At 47.3% G+C, this 20,448-nt stretch overlaps 1 protein-coding gene across 2 annotated transcripts; it reads left to right on the top strand.

The window, feature by feature from the left end:
• Positions 1-42: 42 nt before the first annotated feature.
• Positions 43-19,976, top strand: LOC126534039 (uncharacterized). Of its 2 annotated transcripts, XM_055072599.1 has the most exons (5): positions 43-304; positions 5,280-5,442; positions 8,034-8,275; positions 14,389-14,502; positions 19,476-19,976. In XM_055072599.1, exons 3-5 carry the CDS (start codon positions 8,063-8,065, stop codon positions 19,572-19,574), a joined length of 426 nt encoding a protein of 141 aa, XP_054928574.1. In that variant the 5' UTR covers positions 43-304; positions 5,280-5,442; positions 8,034-8,062; the 3' UTR covers positions 19,575-19,976. The 2 variants fall into 2 exon arrangements, with proteins under 2 accessions (XP_054928574.1, XP_050037207.1); XM_050181250.2 differs by lacking the exon at positions 5,280-5,442.
• The last annotated feature ends 472 nt before the right edge of the window (positions 19,977-20,448 follow it).

Genomic DNA, 20,448 nt, shown 5'->3' with positions numbered 1-20,448 from the left:
TGTAAAAGCGCATACAGATGGCTGTTAGAGAAAACAAAGATAGCTAATTCTGTTTATGAAAAACAAAGGGATTGAATTGAAGCGGTGTCTATTATGTTTTGAGCCATATTTAAGAGCAAGAAGAGCTTGACCACAAAGAGCGGCCTCATTTCTAACGAGTGCATCGGTCGTAACAAAGTGAACCGTGCGCTTAGCGTTATTGTGCTCGCAGGAAAAAACAAAAAACAAAAAATAAAGCGAAATGCGGCGAAGTGTGAAAATTGAGACGAATGTGCGATCTTCGCCTCACCGTCGGCCATTGCGCGTGAGTATTATGCCCTGTGCTCCAAATTCCTAATACTGTTTGACTTGACTGCAATATGTAGTCTTAAGCAATGACCCACCTGAAGCGCTGACTGGTGGTAACAAATATTGTACTCGACGCCATTCAGCCTGGGGAACGCACACAGATGAGTGTCATTTCATAAATAGCCGATTTGTTTTCTTCTCACTTGTAATTTGTTTGTATAGGCAGTATTCTGCGGTAACAAAACATATGGAGTAACGGAAAGTTGCGGTTTCAATTTACGCTATTGTACTAGGAGTCACTAATGTTTAATAATTCTTATATGAAAGCACGCTTGGTTGGTATACGAGAAGTAAATTTGACGTTCTTCTGATCAATTACAATCATGTTTCGTCTAATGCATATCAATAATATCAATAATGTTTGGTCTTACACTTAAGAAACAACAAAACAACTTAGGATCAACAGGAAGTAAACGCGCCTTCTTATGTCCACCGAATCCGCCGTTGTAGCTTAGTGGATATAGTGTTGGACTGCTAAGCACGAGCTCGCAGGATTGAATCTCGGGCACGCCGCATTTCAATGGGGACGAAATGCGAAAGCACCCGTGTACTTAGATTTAGGGGCACGTTAAAGAACCCCAGGTGGGCCAACTTATTCCCCCACTACGGCATGCCTCATGATCATATCGCGGTTTTGGCACGTAAAACCCCATAATTTATATTTATTGTGCACCGTAGGAATCATTGCACGCAAGTGACCAGTAGAACTTAACCTCACTTATATCACTTTGGCAAGGGACAGTAAATTGCAATACGGGGGGAACAAGAAACATTTTTTTTTGTTCTAATAAAGAAAGTTGTACACTTTGCTGTACTTTACCACTAAAAAAAATGTTTTCTTCCTATTGGTGTGTGTCTTTTGCCGCAAGAAATGACACGTGTTGAATTTCTGCGCAAATCGTTGCATGTGGTGTGAATGCCCTTACCAGGCTGCACGTCTGGCAGCACGTATCCTTCGTGATGGAAAAAAGAAAAATGTCGCCGTACGGAAGTAATGGTTTTAATCTCACGTCTCCACAAATCTCTTTGCAACTGCGGGGTGTCTCTGAACTGGGAGGAGGGGCCAACGCAGACAAACAGGAAAAAGACTTGACAAAAAGGGCCTTGAACGAAACAACGACTTCGCTTATTCTACAATGCGTTGAAAATTGAAGCCTATTCTTCGGAGCTGTGTGCAGTGCTAGGCGTCATGTAGGAAAGGGGGCGCGAAATCTCATTCACTCTTCCATAAACAAACGTTCCGTCTTTATCCGCTGCGGCGACGCGCCTCACGACAGCTGCTATGCCTGCTCGAACATACGTGGCACGGATTCTCTACCAGTAACATTTTCCTCTCAGTAGCTATCGATAAATAAAGTTTAAGAGTGATCCCACGCACTCGGAGAACCGGTGTTATGCGAAGCATCTATAAAGTCGCCTGGATATCTGGCATCGTTCGGGGCTCTGCAAAGCGTTCTCACGTGGACCAGTGTGTTTGTGCAAGATCAATTGTGTGCGTGACGCGAGAGCAAGTAGGTGACGAAAACAGTGAGACGACGACGTTGACGGCGTTAACACGGCAACGACGGTGGCGTGACGACTGATTTTTTGGGGAATCCAGCGAAGAAACGTTACAACCTACTACGTTTTGACCGGGTCCATTGCCGAAGGCGGTGCGGCGTACGGTCACACACACTGTGTACATAGCGCTACCTGTTACGAGCAAAGGACAGGGAAACGCGGGCGGATCTTTAAGGACGTGCAGTCTAAGGCAACATCTCAAAGCACTAACTTCCGCGTTATGAGAATAGGGCTAACTACTTGCTTCCGTTTATATGAGCATCTGATTGTTATGAGACGCGACGCACGCGAAAGACGGCGGTAAGCTTGACTGCTACTCGCTCGCACCTCTGTGAGTTAAGGGAAACTGGGACACGCGCACGTGCTTGCGCGCGCACATGTTTTCGCACGCGCCAACCGTCTAAATAGAACTACTTGCAGTAGTCGAGGGAGACGTGCATTGGAGCACCGATATATTCTGCTGGGAGGACGCATGGTTCGATCCAAGCTGCAAGCGTGTATTTCTTTTTACGAAAGAGACCCGAAACGAGGCGAGACAGGAACCTATACCTACCCGGCTATACTGCAAAGTGCATGGAATGAGAAAAAAATTGCCTGTGGGTTAGCACTGGTTAACCCTAGTTGAATTGCGAAAGCAAGAGCTGCATGGCTACGCTTCTTCTGGCGTCTCTTGAGCGCGTTGTCTCTTCCGCGCTCTCCGTAACGACTAAATACACTGAGGCGAAGTGCATATATATATATATATATATATATATATATATATATATATATATATATATATATATATATATATATATATGCCCCGCGAGGCTCCTCTCCCTCTACCCCAGCGGTGCACATTTGGTGGAGCGAGCGGCGATGGCAGCGGAGTCAGCGGAAGCGGCGTCGATGGCGGCGCCATCTGTTGGAGCGCGGCTGCGGCGTTGCTAGGCAACGGCGGCTCAAGGTCGTTCGTCGGCCACGGCATACGGCTGCCTGCATACGGCATACGGCACGACGAGCCGAAATGGCTCGCTGGCTGGCCTAGTAAAGCTTTCGCTTTAAAAGAGCACTTCGCATTGCAGCCGTATGCTTTCCTTCCCACGCTGCAATTTCCTCCATGTGGCCACGTGGCTATTCGTGTTATGCACTCGGGACAATTCCTGAACCTTGAGCCAGATTACTTTCATCAGAAAAAGCAAAACACGTCACAGCTTTAGGTTGTTGCTAGTTTTTTTTTTTTTGACGAAGCCACGACATCCCAGGCATATGTAGAGTGTAGCTTGATGAAAATACATTTTCATCAACGAATGCCATTTTGTTTGTACAGAACTGAGAGTTTCAGAGACACAATGGATAAAAACAGCTTGCTGGAAACTGCCACCAGATTCAGAATGCCTGGCTGCGCTAGAAGGAAAAAGCTTGAACATGAACGATCATGAACGCATGAACGCTGCAAAACAACATTTTTATATGGAGTGATTATATTCAGCACTTTTCAGAATTACGACAACTGCCGGTGTGAACTCTGCATTTCCGATTCAGAAGAATCAACCACGGGGGTCCTTTTTTTACATTTGCGGAACCCCTAGAGGAAGATTAAAATATTATTTGCTTATGCTGTTTCAGTCCACTTCGGTCAAGGCGCAACAAAGGCCTTGGTATTTACATGGACTTATTTACTGTTTGCAATATACTTGTTTAAAGTTTACTTAAAAGGTCATTGTTGAAGCTACTATTTTTTTAAAAAAAACGCACAGAGAAAAATAGCAGGCGGGCCACCATGACGTGCTGAGAAGGCGGCGTCCTTACTGGTTTCCTCGTACATAGAAGTTCAGTGTCAAGCACAAATACAGAGTGCTCGAGACGAAGTGAGCTAAGTAGCAGTTCTTGCTAAATAAAAGAAAATATATATTAGGCGGCTTTCTGTGCCAAACCCATGGTTTAATTATAAGGCACGCTGTAATGACGGAATCCGGATTAATTTTGTCCACCTGAGGTTCTTAACGTGCACCCAATGCCCGGTACACGGGTGTTTTTCGATTTCGCCCCAATCGAAATGTGGCCGCCGCGGCCTGGATTCGGTCCCACGTCCTCGGGCTTAGTAGCGCAACGCCATAGGGACTACGCCACCGCGGGCACTTTTTGCTAGCTAAACCTAACAGTCATTGTTAACATCACAATATAGGCAATGATATTGCCAGTACACATAGGACGGAACTGAAAACAAGGGAATTTGAGAACGAAGCTGTATTTGCTTTGCACCGTGGTGTTTGGCATGGGTGTTCAGTCTTCGGTCTGTCTTCCGTTTCTGGCTTGATGAAACGGCAAGACTCAAGCTAACCGGCGTTATATAGCAATGCTTGTCGACGAATAAATACCCATGAATGGACTTGTGTTTTGCGTTATGAAACAATATATAACCGCATAAAAGATCTACATATAATGTCGCTTCATTGCTATGTCTAAAGCGCACAGACCTAGCTGTTAATGGGACAGCACATGATCTTCAATGGCTTCTACAGTGAACCATCACTTGAGTAAACTTCAGGGGACCCAAGTAAATAGTTCACTCAGCTGAAAGTTCACTAAACTAAATGTTAAGTAGAATGCCGAACAGCATAAGGCATGCACAGCAGACAAAGCGTCAAAAGTGTTATACGTAATTTATGGAGTCATGTACATCAATATAAATACACGAAGTGCGTAAGAGTTACGTTGCTGCTTGTCTCATTAAAAAAAATCTGTAATTTTCATTTGCACTGGTGTTCTTAAAGGGCAACACCGGCGTTTTCTCGATATCCACTGATACTAATAAAATTTTGAATGTATGTTCTCTTTTGCATTCTGATTATTTGTGCCAAACTATGTGGCTGCAAGTCATTTAGTTTTCCTGAAAATAAATATGAAAGATGGGTTGCTTTCCGGACTCATTACTTACTATTGGCCACCCTGTGTTGGCAACGTCAGAGTCAGCAACCCATTGTCGCTGAAATCGTCGCTTAAAGCGCCACTGTCTAGTTCGGAAGCTCCCTGTGTCGTCAGGAGACATCATCAGCTTCGTTTCTGCGGTGTTAGCGCCACGTGTACTGCGTGTTTAGCATGCGTTCTGCGTGTTTGCATTATGCATAACACCTGACGTCATTCACTCATCGTGACGTCACACGAAGCAGCTACCCGTTTCGGTTTCGGCATCTCCTTTATTGGTTATTTAGAATTAGTAATGAAGTTCTAAGGAAATCGAACCACCTCACTGTGGACAGGACGGTCAATACCATTTGAAAATGACAATATCCTAATATTGTTTAAAAAACGCCGGAGTTGCCCTTTAAAGCGCAAGAAGTAATACACCTGCCCAGAGAGTTTATGTTTTTGTGCACTTCCTCTGGCAGAGCTTGTTGCTGAGACCCGAAGGTTCGTAACTTTCCAAGGCACCCTACAGCCTCGGCTAGAGTTACAGTATTTGAATCTGCATCTGCCATTGCATCTTCCTCGTCGCACTCTTCTTCAGGACGAACACTGGAAACAATTTCCAGATCTAATAGTTCAACACAGGTAATGAGCTCACTGTCACTGCACATAGTTTTCGAACGAAGCGTTGCTGTCAATATCCTGCTGACCACAGGCCTTTGCCCACATCCCGGGGTCGATCACCTCGTCGCGCTGTTGCTCTTGCTCGCTTTCACCGCAGAGAGGGCAAAGGCCGGATTTATGCCAGCATTTTCTCATTGTAGCCGGTGTTACTGTACAAGAGGAGCCTCAAGTTTCATCATCATCATCATCATCATCATGATCAGCCTGGTTATGCCCACTGCAGGGCAAAGGCCTCTCTCATACTTCTCCAACTACTCCGGTCATGTACTAATTGTGGCCAAGTTGTCCCTGCAAACTTCTTAATCTCATCCGCCCACCTAACTTTCTGCCGCCCTCTACTACGCTTTCCTTCCCTTGGAATCCATTCCGTAACTCTTAATGACCATCGGTTATCTTCCCTCCTCATTACGTGTCCTGCCCATGCCCATTTCTTTTTCTTGATTTCAACCAAGTTTGTTCAACTGAAATGTTCACTATTCATAAACTCGTTTAACTCAAAGAATTTAATGCGAAAGCTTTAATAACCGCGTCGAGCCGAGTTTCGCCGTCGCCAGTAATTTGACCTTCAATTGACCGCAGCTGCGCTGTAGTCCTGGTAACGCATCACGTGGCTCGCCGCGCCGAGCTTCGCCGCCGGCTTGGTGCACGCGCTCTCTGCAGCTGGGTCGCCGCCTGACCCCTTGACTCGTCGCGCGCCTGGCTAATGGATGAGAGCGAGGCCGGGCCGTCTTCTCTGAGCGTTGCGCGGGAGCGGGAGGCTTTGAGCCGTCGTCGCCAAGCGGCGCCTGACCACCCCGCGGATATCGCCCGGCAAGCTGCTTCACTGGAGAGGGCCCGGAATGTAACAGGCGTCGCACCATCGGGATCAATGTAGCGACCGCGTTCGCGCCCTGTCCGTTTGTGCTACGACGCTGCGCATGTTCGCGGTGTCTCTTTGCATGTCTAGCACTTGCGCTTTCCCTGTGGCACAACAGGCGTCGCACCGTCGAAGGATGAGTTTCCACCCAAGCCTAATCACCGTCATGTCTAGCCACCGACCTATAAGAACAGCCGTCATACCTGGCATAACGATGATTGTATAGCTAAGTATAATAATTGCAGCTAAAGCAAAGGTTAACCAAGTGAAACCAAGACTTAACCAGGCCAAACCAAGCTCTCGCTTTGCATATCCAAGGTTAGCTGAGCTAAGCCACAGCCATTTTTGTTTTGCATAGAATGCATAGGAAACACGCCGGGGATTTCTAAAAGCTTGCTCTTCGAAAATATTCGTTAAACCGACGTTCGTACAACTGAGAGTTTAATGTATAAATTTCCTAAATAACTTATTTGCTCTTCCCCACGCTTGGTCCACTGGTTATGGGCCCACGTTTGGCAAATCTTCGTGAGTGATATGGCCGCGCTGCTATGAACCTTGGCCAGAACAAGTGATCCCAGTTGAAAAAAAAAAAAAAAAAAAAACGAATGTAGCTCTGAAACACGCAATGTAACAGTAAAATTTTGATTTGGCCGAATCGGTTCATGGCTATTTAAAAGGCGCAGCGCGATTAGGACGGAGACAAAGAAACACAAACCACAACACAAGCGCTTGTGTTCTAGTTTGTGTTGCTTTGTGTCCGTCCCAGTCGCCCTGCGCCTTTTGAATGCCCAATGTAAACTATGTACGAAGAGAAGCGTGTGCAAACACAGTTATAAGTGCTTGGTGTTTGACTGTGCAGAAGCGTTGCTTCGCGAAACGTATTTTTTAAGATAAAACACCCTGCATAAGCTTCTCTCGGAGAGCAACGCACTCGCATAGGAACTGTTACAAAGCTATATGCAGACCGCGCCAATTATCATGCACCAAGATTTTAAGATATGCAAATGCCACGTATAGCTGGAAAAAACCAAGGTAGTGTTGTTAGTCGTCGCTCCGAGATACTGAGATTTTCTTTTGCATTGTGCCCAATTACATAATTATCCTTAATTAATTTATCGAATTCACAAATATTATAATTAGACGAAAAGTGTCAATGACAAAATTGTAGAGAAACATGACAAAATCCTGATACAGCTTTTTGTTATGCGATACGTGCTACATAAAAGTGTTTTTTCCAAGCATGAAATGAGCCCGCAAATACACGCAATATTGCCGTGCGACTGGCCGCTCGAGGCACTTTGCGTGTATTCGCGGGTTCTTTTCACGCTCGGTAAAACAGCTTCACGTAGCACGTATTGAGCAACAGAAAGCTGTATGAAGACTTTTTCATGTTGCTCTACAATTTTCTCATGGACACTTTTCATCTACTTAATGTATTTGAGAAGTTTATTAATTAATTCAGACTAATGTGAATAGGAGCCATGCAAAAAAAGAACCTGAGCATCTCCGAGCGACTACGACTAACAACATTACATTGGTTCTGTCCAACTACGTGGTATTTGCCTATTTCTAAATCTTGGTGCATGATAGTTGGGGTACTTGTATATAGCAGGGGTATTCAAAGTGTGGCGTCATTATTTTTCCGTGAAAAGTGCCGTAAGTTATTTATCTCGTTCTCATATTTCTTTTTTCAAAGCAAAAAACCAGCCGTGTGTATGACGAATCATGGCGAAAGCTCTCAAAATCGCCCTTACACTGGCCGTGCTGCGTTCACCTCCACCGTGCTCTTCAACAGAATCTGCCGGGCCTAAGTGGCTGAGCGTCGAGGTGAAGAACAACGAAAAGCTAAAGACATTGGCCCAGGACGCCCTCAGACACATGAAGAGCAATGTCGACCGTCATTACGTTGTTGTCGAGATGCTGAGTGCCGAGACGATGGTGAGAAAGTACTGCTTCCGTAAATCAGGCGTAAATGTAATTTGCTTGGTGCAAAAGATGAAAACATTTATCTTAATGGTAATCGCACGTGATTCCTGCTCTCAAGTGTTTATTAATGCGACAGCGTTAAGTACCCCGGTCGCAGAAAAGCCGGCGTCGGCGTCCAGCGTCAAGTTGTTTCGGCAAAAAGGTTTTAGAACCAGCCATACCCAGGCCCTCCATGTTGCGCAAGGAAGCTGCTGAACCAATTGAATTTTTCAAGGTAAAATACTTAGAAAAATCTTAAAAGTACGACGAACACACAACCTACAGACATGATAACGCCGAATTGAAATTTAACTATACGAAAAAACATAATTCTCAATGCTACATCGGGATGACGTCACGCCAGCATACGGCAGCAGTTATCGCCGCTGTTCCTCCACCTCACACTCCCACTCTAACCGTCTCGCACAACGCCTATATTAACGCCCATCAAAGCAATAAACGTTGTCTTGCCCCAGCCACCGCTGTGTATGGCGCGGATTCTTCAGTGGTGACGAGGATGGGATGACAACGGGCCGCCCTCTTAGTACGCCGCAGCCTCCGCCACCATGGGAGGATATGCCAGCCCGTCGCAGTTTGACGAGACGAGCGACAAGTGGCCAGCTTACAAAGTTCGACTGGACGCCTTCTTTGAAGGCAATGGAGTCACGGACGACAAGAAGAAGCGGGTCCTGTTGGTCGTTCAACATGTTCAACATTGTCGTTCAACATGCTCGAGGCGCCAGTAATTCACGTGAACACGACAGGTGAGCGAATGCCTTTCGTCGGGACCGACTATGTTAACGTGCACCGTTCGGTAACAGAATTCGGTGATGTGTTAGCGCCAGGCCTAGGTCTCATCAAAGGTCCGCCGGTACACTTTGAGATGCGACAACGTGGTACTGAATTCTGGAAAGCACGCGAAGTTCCGTACGCCTTTCGTCCAAGTGTAAACGCTGAACTTGAGCGCCTTCTGGCCGCGGGCGTTATTGTCACTGTACCTCATTCTAAGTTGGCCGCACCGATGGTGCCGGTGGTCAAGCGTAACGGCCGCATTCGCCTTTGCGGTGATTTTAAACTCACGGTAAACAAAGCTTGTTACACTGAGCAATATCAGTTGCCCCAGGTAGAAGACATCCTGGCAACGTTGAACGGCGGTCAGGTTTTTACCCCGATATATTTGCGGGAGGCTTACAATCAGCTACCGTTGGACGAGGAAGCCACGCTACTTACGACCATAAACACGCATAAGGGACTGTTTAGCTTCACTCGCCTGCCATTCGGAGTGGCTTCCGCGCCGGCAGTGTTCTAGCGCCGCATGGAGACTATCTTGCAAGGACTTCCTGGGGTTCAGGTCTACTTGGACGACGTCATCATCGCAGAGAAACAGAATGACTGCACCACATTGCACGAAGTATTGCAGGGCTTTCGGGAAAATGGCGTGCGCTTAAATGCGGATAAGTGCAAGTTCCGTCGAGCACAGGTGGATTTCCTGGGACATCGAATTAGTGCTGAGGGACGTCAACCAAAGTCAGAAAACGTGGAGGCCATTCTTCAGATGCAGGTGCCGCGGAACCTCGCAGAATTAAGGTCTTATCTGGGCATGGTAACATACTACCACAAGTTTCTTCCCGATGCATCTACGGCCATGGCGTCACTGTATGAACTGCTCTGCAAGGAAGCTAAGTCGGAGTGGGGTTCCAGTCAACAATGGGTGTTCAGCAAGGTAAAGAACCTCAAGCCCGCTGATTTCCTAGCGCATTTTGACCCTTACAAGCCTTTTGTCCTGAAATGCGATGCCTCCCCTGATGGGATCGGTGCAGTGCTTTCTCACGATGTCGGGGACGGAGTGCGTCGGCCCATAGGCCTTCGTTCTCGGGTACTGATGGAAGCCGAGCGCAGTTATTCACAGCTGGAGCGCGGAGCTCTGGGTCTAGTTATTGGGGTCTCGAAATTCCGATATTCCTACAAGGTAATCCATTCACACTGTTGACAGACCATAAGCCACTTGTGAGACTTTTTCATCCAGATAGGGCTGTACCAGTCGTGGCTTGCCACCCGAATCCAGCGATGGGCCCTGTTGCAGAGTGCATACGAATACGTCATCAAACACCAGCCGGGAAAGGACAGCGTTCCAGCAGATGCCCTCAGCCAACTGCCGACGTCCGCAACGTTTCAGCCAGAGACCCTGGAAGAAACCGGGGATGGTGAGTATGTCCCTCACGGAAAACCTCAATGACGGCGTTATGTCCACGAAACAACTGGCCGCTGTCACCTCGCATGATGAGGACAAAGATGCAAAAATGGGTGCGGGAAAGATGGCCAGGAAACTTGGGGCCCAAGGACCTGCATTTGCGACCATACTTCAACTGGAAGGCTGAGATAAGTTGGAGCCATGGGCTTCTATATTAGAACCATCGCGTAGTCATGCCTAACAACGCGAGAGCGGTAATGTTGCGCCTGCTGCATGATAACCATCAAGGTATTTGCTCAATGAAGCGGCTAGGCTGCTCCCTGTTGTGGTATCCCGGGATTGATAACGAGATTTAGAACATGGTTAAGTTGCGTACAAGCAGCGCCTATGCCCCCCAAGAAATCCCCGGTCGCATGGCCAGAAACGGGCGAGCATTGGTCCAGACTACATGTCGACTTTGCGGGGCCGATTGATGGATACATGCTAGTGATCGTTGTGGATTCACATAGTGAATGGATCGAAGCATTACACCTGAAAAGCACAACAGCTCACGCCACCAGAGAAGCCCTGGGCACCTGGTTCGGCACGTTCGGGTTGCCTCGGACGCTTGTATCTAATAGCGGTCCGCAATTTACAAGTGCTGAATTTCGGGAGTTTATGAAGCTGAATAGCATAACACATCTCCGGACAGCACCGTATCATCCGCAGTCCAACAGGCTCGCGTAACGCGCCATACGAACTGTTGAGTTTTTGAAGAAGAATGTCCATGGGTCTTTGAAAACACGCTTGGCAAGGATTATGTACAGGTACCGAAGGACGCCGGGGGCAGTACCCCAGTGAAACTACTTATGAGCTACGAGCTCCGTTCCAGACTGGGCAACGCAGTGGCACCACCGGGGCCTCTCGCCTCGCAATCTCCAGTGGACCGCCACGTTCCTGGAGTGTTGCAGCCGGGGGAACTGGTCTGGGTAGAGAACTTCGGGCGAGGCGAGCCATGGATCCCACCCCGAATCACGTCATTGGTTGGCACTCGCATGGTGAACGTCAATGGTCCAGAGGGGGAGAACATTCGTCGACACAGCAACCAGATCAAGCCACGAGTGGGGAAGCATGACCTGGACGACGGAGCCCGTGACCCTGAGCACCAAGAAGGAACCGCCAGCCCCCAAGTAGTTGGGACTTCAGGGCAGGGGCCAGGAATACGCGAGGCTTCTCGATCACCCCGACGCCAGCACTGCGCCGGTCGGGCTGGACACAAAAATCCCCAGACCGCTATTTACCGTAGGGTGAACGAGATGCTGCATCGGGATGACGTCACGCCAGCATACGGCAACAGTTATCGCCGCTGTTACCCCTCCTCACACTCCCTCTCTAACCGTCTCGCACAACGCCTATATTAACACGCATCAAAGCATGCAATAAACGTTGTCTCGGCCCAGCCACCGCTGTGTATGGTGCGGATTCTTCACTCGCTCAAGGAAACCCCTTTTCCAGCGTTTCACCATGCATAGATCGGCCACAGCGTGCGCCAATTGTGCGCGCCTGCGCGTGAGTATCTCGAGGGCCTCCGAGCGGTGCTCCCGGTTCCTTGCAATTCTTCCAGATGGCGCTCTCCTACGCCGCATCGCGGCCCACGCAAGCGGCCGCGTTTCTACCAGAAAGCCCGCCTTCGTGCATAGCGCTCGCGGCCAGCGTTTCCCGGTAAACATTACGGTTACATATGCTCCAGTTGCTGGTACGCGAGAGAAGCAGTCGGGGATCTTTGAATGCTGTGGCGTTCCATTCTTAAAGGCGAAGCTTAAGCGTCCTTCATCTCTTTGCGACATTTATTCCGCCGTATCACGTCGAACCGACTTCAACAGTAGGGGCCCTTTTGATAAATATAATGTTAGCTTTCCCGTGAGACAAATTTTCGAGCTTATTGCGGCGTAGTTATGTTTGCAATCAGCGTGTTAGACCACGGTTTGCTCTTCCTATAATATCTATATGGCATGAAAAGTGTTGACGTGGCTGGTGGTGAACCTATTCCCAGTAAACAAGCATACCCTCCGTCCCCTCCCACCGCATTTAGCGTGTGCAACGAGAACTTTGTCTTGAAGTGAAGCATGACTGGTGCCGCCAAAAGTTTGGCAAGTATACAACGTGAAAGCGCACTTTGTTAACTAGAAAAAAGAAGTCCCCATTACAGGAAGAAACTTGAACAGTTAACTAGACGAAATAGCGAGAACTGACACTTCGCAAAAATTCGAAATCGAATTTTGTAATAGGTAGATATTGCAAGCGTAGATGCAATGCCACAACTCTGAGCAGCTTCAATTCAAACGTCAGCAAGGGGGATAGCATGACGAGTTTGTCAAAACCTTAAATAATGTAAAAGCAAGAAGGACCTAAACTACAGCAGAGTATGGGACACAGGGTTAGCGCTGCTCCCGTATACTTGTCCTTTGATGGACAGCGCTTGAGCTGCATTCTATACTATTCCTGCGCTTACATCCTTCTCGCGCTTTAATCAATAGGCTTGAAATATGAAGACCGAATATTTATTCCACGAGGGAGCGCTAACGTTGTTGACTCCTTTCTTTCAAGTTGACTGTCGTGAAGTTAACCGCGGGAAGTAGTCATGCGATCGCTAAATGGTTACGTGGAAACACGTGAAGAAATAAGTCATGAAATGCCTCCTAGCCGAATAATCTAGTTGCACTAAAATACGAGCACACGCACCCACACACACACACACACACACACACACACACACACACACACACACACACACACACACACACACACACACACACACACACACACACACACACACACGCACGCACGCACGCACGCACGCACGCACGCACACACACACACACACACACACACACACACTACACTCGTCGTTGGGAAGAATCAAGTGCACCACTGAGGCGCAGTGTCTTTTTGCACAAGGGACGACGTTACAGTCTATTCGGTTGCACCGATGAAGAGCTTAAAGTCGAGGTGCATTTCTGAATAGGGGCGTTATAGCTCTGTTGGCTGTAAGAGCTCACAAAAGTTGTAATACTACACACTAAGGTACAGTTCTTTTACGTGTGCCACGACGAGTTAGCCTTCAGAACAACTCTGTTGCTCAAATAAGAGAACAATGATCATGCAGATTGCTCGTCGCTAGCAAATTGTTAACGTTGCATTTGAAATGAGCATGAGAGGAGTTCACAGCAAAATGGAGACTTGAAGTGATCACGAGGGGTCAAAGAGGGAATATCGCCGGAGCCAACTTTTAGAGACCCTTTCACTGTGTAAAGACATTGGCCCTGGACGGCTTCTGGTTTTGCTCACCGACGTAGCCCGCTAAATCGAGCGAGAAGAAAAGCATTGGCCACTATGTCGAGTAGGAGCAGTGCGTTAAAATCTAAGCCCGCATGTTTTCAACACTTTTCCTCTGCACATAACGACAATTTTACAAGTCAACATTACTGGAAGTTATACGAGAAATATTGCGTATTAATATTAAGGCGTAAAGCACATGTCTTTTGTTTCAAAACTTAAAGATAGATAGACTTTCCGCACAGTGGAAGAACTTATAACCACGCTTTGTGTTCCCGCGCAGCAGACTGATCAGGCCCGTGACCGGAAGTTCCTTGGGGCCGCTCTCCCGCTGCTGTTATCGCGCGAGTGAAACCCGTCTTACAACAGCTGCCCCGCCGAAACACTTAACAGCAGCGCTGACGAGGCCAAATCTCCTTGTCGAAACGTTGCCTTCAGCCACATTCCTTGTTCGACAAATTTCGAATAAGGAGGCATACAGAATTTCCTTGCAGCCACTTTATTTTACTCCAATAGCCATCGTCCATCAGCTGCGCGTATACTTACGCCAAATGTGCTTTTTGTGCTTTGATTGTTACAGAAAATAAACGAGGCCAGTGCTTCCAAATACAATGTGACATACAAAGCCTCTCCAACAAGCTGTCTCAGCTCTGCAGTTTTCGATGAAGCAACTTGCAAACCGCTTGTAGAAAAGGTTGGTGATGTGCAGTGCTATGCCCATTTCTAGAATGATCACAAGCATTGTGTTCGACTACTTTACCGTCTGCCGTTTGCTACTAGAAGCTTACCAACCTGAACGCCGGAATGGTGAGACTTTGTCACGAGCGCTGAGCTTTTTTGTGTGTGTGTGTGTGAAACCATCGCTAAGGGTACTGGGCATTTAATATGGTCCTATGAATTTGGTATTTTCCCCAAAAAAGATGTTTAAAATCCCTATTTTTATTTATCGACAGTATTAACCATGAGCGAAGTATTTCTTTCACAGTTATATAATGTTTCTGCCCGGGCCCTATGTTACAATAAAGTCGTATATGTGGCGTTCACGTTGAAATTTCTTAATGTAGTTGCGTAGTTACGTGACTTATTATGTAGCTATGCGTAGATACATCAGGTATCTCGTCTGCAAAGCTGTCATCTTCTATGCGTGTTTCCGTACTGTTTTGTCTATTTTCACTTCTGTACGAAACCGTGCGTATCTCTGAGTGTCCGTTTGCTCTATTTTATGACTTCGTTCACTCGTCTGTGGAACTGCAGGAGAGTTCGCGATATTTGACTGGCTTTAGTGTTTTAGTGTTTTAGTGTCTCGTGCTTTTAGACTTGCTTGCTCTGGGAAGAGAAGTAACTGGTGCCAACAAAGGCAGAAATTTCTCCTTTAGATTAATTAAAAAATTGCCCGGTATGATACACCCAGGGCACGGTATGAATGTATTCAGTCAGGTTTTTTGTCAAACCGCTCTTTCTTGTAGGCTTTTTTTTTGGCTTGGGTTGGGTTGGTGTTGAATGAAGCAATAGTGGTTCTGCTGGCTGACTGTAAGCGTACTTTCTGCAGACTCCACATTTCTGACTCAATGCTTCTATGTCAGCGTTTATCTCAGGCCAGTAAACGAGCTGCCTAGCTCTTGCTTATTAGCCTTACCGATGTGCCCCGCATGAATCCGCTGCAATGTCTCAACCTGCATGCTTGTGGGAATTATCAACTTAGTGCCCCTCATGAGTACGTCATTCACAACTGACAGTTCCGGTGCGATATCCCTAAGGGATTCTTCTACGGGACGATACATGGTGTCGGATGTAGGGTAGCTACCTTCGTCCTAGAGCAGTAGTTGCGGCTGCCAACTTCAGGCAGCGAGAATGGATAGCATCGGACTACCCGATGTCAGGATTGGGGGCTCAATCCCATCGCGCGTGGTCCGTTGTCAAGATTGGAGTCCGGCATGAATTCGAAGGTAGCTGGCCCATGCCGTCGTCCAACTTATCCACGCTGAGGAATTTGATGAAGGGATGAACTGCTTCTCATCGAGAACGAGGAAAATGAGTTTATTTACAGTATTTATATCAGTCTAACATGACTGCTTGAGAAAAGAGTGTCAGCTCAAGAGAAAGTTTGTCGAGCATCCGCACAACAGCCGTTTTTAAACACTCGGTCCGTCGGCGATACAAGGCGGCGAATGTTCGTTTCGTCATCGCAAAACTAGCCGCCTCCCGCGAAACAAGGTGACGCGAGCGTTCGTTTACTCATTGTAAATTCGCCGCCGCCCCGAAGATCAGTTTACGCACACAAAGGCACACACATTCCGAGGTCTGGAGCCGACGTCAGAGGGGCGCCGTTCCGCAGAACAGTTTACGCACACATAGGCACACACCTTCCGATGTACGGCGCCGACGTCAGAGGGGCGCCGTTACGGGTACCTCGGAGACATTCTGGGCAGCTCGTTGTCCTGCGTGCCGGCCGGCGCATGGGAAGCGACATAAAACGGCTTTCCCGCGGCAGCTTGCTCACGCGTAGCAAATCAGGTCCGCGCTGGGGACCTCGGGCACAATAGCTCGTCCGTCGAACCCGTTTCGTCACAACGGCGATGGGGCTGGTGGATGGAGGCGGTTTTCAGCACAAAGACCGCTTCTTCGAACGCAGCCTAGCTGCAGCGACGGAGAGTGGGGGATGCGCGTCTTGTCCCCCAGTCGTAATTGGGTGGCAATCCTACATTGCAGCTCGCCATTCTTAACACCAAACTGCGCATCACCTGAGACGGCGGTAAGAGCTGGAGCCTTTTCAAAGAGAAGCTTAAAGTTTTTTAGGGCAAGCAACGTCGTGCACCGAAACGCCAAGATCTAGCGCAGTGAAAACATCACCGATTCTCGGCTTGGCTGGTGTAGACGAGTTACAGGTCTTCAATAATTTCACTTTCGCCACGGGGAAAACACGAAGGGCTACGACACCGTGGGCGCCAACTTCGAGTGGTACTACGTCGAGCAGCAAAACGACATCCACGAAAGATACCTTTTTCGGACTCACCTCCAAGCTCAAGGAAAATCCGTCGAGCAGTTCCTGCGGGACCTCCTTTTGCGAGCTGCGGTGCTCTAGAAGCCTAGTATTTCAGTAGCAGCCCGGTGTGCTCAATTTCATAATCGCATGCACATGAAAAAAAATGAGGGTAGAACTCGGCTCACGAGGCCTGTCGAAGGTAGTGTTATTAGCATTCGAACAATGTAGCGACAAGCTGTATTTATGAAGTCACATTTATTTAACATCTACAGGGGTAATTCAAAGACTTTATTTGCTTCGGCTATAGTCAGAACTGTAAAACGCGTTACCAGCAAAACTTTAGGTATATGCCACAGGTAATACAAGGCTGGATATCCCGGCCAGGGTGGCCGCATTTCGATGGGGGCGAAATGCGAAAACACCCGTGTACTTAGATTTAGTTGCACGTTAAAGAACCTCAGGTTGCCCAAATTTCCGGAGTCTCTCATTACGGCGTGCCTCATAATCAGAAAGTGGTTTTGGCACGTAAAACCCCACAATTCCATTCAAGGCTGGATAACAACGGACATTTACTTAATACGTGGTTAACTGGCAGAAACAATTTTCAGAAGTACTTCAACCGCGCATGCGTGCATGTCCTGACTAAAATAAATGATTTCTTTTTCTTTGAGAGATCGTCGGGAGAGGTGACATTACAGGTATCTGCCTTTAATGGGATTAGCATTCTTTGCCTCTTGAGCCTGTTCGTCCGCCTGTCTGTCCATCCGTCAGTCCGTCTGTCAGTCCGTCCGTCCTTCCGTCCGTCCATCCATCCGTCCATCCGTCCGTCCGTCCGTCCGTCCGTCCGTCCGTCCGTCCGTCCGTCCGTCCGTCCGTCCGTCCGTCCATCCATCCATCCATCCATCCATCCATCCATCCATCCATCCATCCATCCATCCTCTTACTGCAACCCAGTGGTCCAAATTGTCTACCAGCCTGGGTCACTAGTTATGGGCTAATGGTCGGGTTGCCATCTGTGTTGTTCCACTGTCGTAATTACAGCTGCGTGATCGGACTATCGTCATGCAGTCGTAATCAACCTTTCTACACTGACCCAGTGGCCGAAGTTGTCTTCAAGCGTGGGTCATTAGGTATGTGCTCGTGGCCGTGATACCGTCATAACAATTTCATCGACGCCGTTCTAGTCATCCGACTCTCGTCGTGCCGTCGTCGTCATGCTATCGCATCGTCATACACTTGCCATGTATTTGTTGTCACACCGTCGTCATGATGCCGTCGTGGTCGTTCCATCGGTGTCACTCCAGCTTCCTCATCGAACTGTAGTCATGCCATTGTCATGACGTCATCGTCTTCATACAGTCGCCGTCATGCATTCGTTGTCATACCGTTGTCGTGAAGCCGTCGGGGTCTTCCATCGTCATCCTGAAATACTTCATCATCTGAAGTGAATCTCGTATTGCCACAGTCGTCACACACTTGTCATAGCACTGTCGTCTTGTCCTCATCACGTTGCCTTTTGACATCGTCACCACTATAGTAAATTCCTCTCATTGTCGTGATGCCCTCGTTGTTACATGACCTTCATTGTTCCGCCGACGTCAATCGTTCTTCGTTCATCTTTCGTTACCATGCTGTCGTTATTCAATCGCGTTGTACTACCGTTGTCGTGCCATCGTCGCCATTACGTCGACGTCAGACAGTCGCTATCATGCATATACCGTCGCCGTCAATTCGTCGTGGTCGTCTCAGTGTCGTCATACAGGCTTTGTTGTTCAGTCGTTGTCCATGTTTCAGCCGTCATCCGCGTTTAGTCGTCATTGTCATCATCCAGTCGTCGTCATCTCATCGTCCTCAGAGCGTTGTCATTCCATAGTTGTCAATGCGTCGTTGTCATACGGTCGTCGCCATGCATTTGTTGTCATACGCTCGTCGTGATTCCATCATGGTAGTTCCATCGTCGCCATTCTTCGTGACCCGACCATCGCCCTGCCGGCTCGGTCATGTCGTCGTCATGCTACGGATGTTGAATAAACGTGACTTCAGAAACACGATGTGCCACTGCATTGCTCGAATGCTAAACGCATCACTATCTACAGTCAACGTAACATGACCACTGCCACAATTTCTTTAATGCACGCGTTTAATAAATTGATGTGTTCTGTTTTTATTGAAACTAACGTGAATCACACGTCTTCCGAAAGAATAGTTGGCTGCATTGACACCTCCGAAAGGTGCAAGAAAATTGCTCCCATCTTGCTGTTGACTTAGTGCGGTAATTGTTACAGTAATTAAAATGCCAAAGTAAATAAAACTGCGAAAAACGTTATTGGTAAGCTTTACACTGCTTACAAAGGAAAGGAAAAATTTTGTCAACACTTTTAGTAATATATACACTTCAATTAGAATGACCATTTCACTTCCACTATGCTTTTCTCCCTGTCATCGTCTGTTGGTTTAACATGCGTTTATATATTAACTCGCACTGCATAGCTTTTTGCCACCTGGTTTAAAGACAACAGGTATGCAAGAAATATTAATTACTAAGTAATGTTGCCACTTGAATGTGGTGTGAGAAATTGTCGTATGTTTCGATTTTATCTCGTAGGCTTCAAATTAATGAATTTTTCAAGGCATCATAAATCCATTGAAAAGCCTTATGATGCATTTTTTCTATTTCTTTTCAGGCTGAGAAACAGTGCAGTACAACATTCTTCGAGATTCCTGCGGAAGAATTTTATCAGATACAGAAAATGGAGTGCTTTGAGATATACTACGAAAAATGAAATTAGCCTAGAGCCATTCAAAAATGTCTGGGCGTCAGTGAAGAGTTCTAAACAATTAATGCATGTAATATTAGCCATGATGTACCTGTACAGTGCGCGTGCGGCCAACCTTTGTTTTATTGCAGGCCTTTTTCTTGCTGCTATTTTCGTTAATAACTCTGCAAATGTATGCAAAATAATATGGCGGCCTGAAATTATAGCAGAACTTATCTTATATTCAACGGTGTTTTGAAGTATGTAGCAGATGATTTGTAGAGCGTCGCTAAAAAAAATTTCATATGACTGTGCAGCAGGTGCTATGGACATCTTCAGCAGACAGCCTAAAACGGTGATGAGGTGAAATAAGGTTGCGTAGAAATGTACAGGATAAATTTAGTAGAAATAAAAGGTGATTTATTGAAATACTAAGATTGAACCAACGGCGCAAGGATGCTTTCATCACTATTCGTCCCTTCAACGCGGTGGACACTAGATAACGAGTCGCAGTCGTAGTCGCATTGATAAGTTAATTGCTAAAAATTTGCTAAGCTTTCACGCGCTGATTGCAAGGCCCATGTTCCAGTGGCAGTATCGCGGATGAACGTGGCAGGATACTAGAGCAAATGTGTATGGATGGATGGATGTTATGAGCGTCCCCTTTGGAACGGGGCGGTGGGTTGCGCCACCAAGCTCTAGCTATTATACTGCCTAATGTCCTACCTAGGTTAAACAATACAGCAATAAGCAAATAACGCAATTTTAAAAGCGTCATCTGTTGGTGAGATTATTTGTCGGCACAAGTTCACCTTTTTCCCCCTCAGATTTAGAAACCGGGCACAAGGAGAGAGGCAGCTATAGAAGCACTTTCGAACGTTATTCGACGAAGCGTGACGAA

This window comes from Dermacentor andersoni, chromosome 7, assembly GCF_023375885.2.
Source record: "Dermacentor andersoni chromosome 7, qqDerAnde1_hic_scaffold, whole genome shotgun sequence".
In the NCBI taxonomy this organism is placed as follows: Eukaryota; Metazoa; Arthropoda; class Arachnida; order Ixodida; family Ixodidae; genus Dermacentor; species Dermacentor andersoni.
Note: the sequence above shows the minus strand (reverse complement) of the source record. Positions and strands in the feature narration are given on the sequence as shown.

What these genes read in the sequence shown, in the direction of transcription:
- LOC126534039 (XM_050181250.2), top strand. Translation starts at nt 8,063, where the DNA reads ATGGCGAAAGCTCTCAAAATCGCCCTTACACTGGCCGTGCTGCGTTCA. An exon ending in TGCTGAGTGCCGAGACGATG is followed by an intron (nt 8,276 to 14,388) that starts GTGAGAAAGTAC and finishes TGATTGTTACAG; the next exon opens with AAAATAAACGAGGCCAGTGC. An exon ending in GCAAACCGCTTGTAGAAAAG is followed by an intron (nt 14,503 to 19,475) that starts GTTGGTGATGTG and finishes ATTTCTTTTCAG; the next exon opens with GCTGAGAAACAGTGCAGTAC.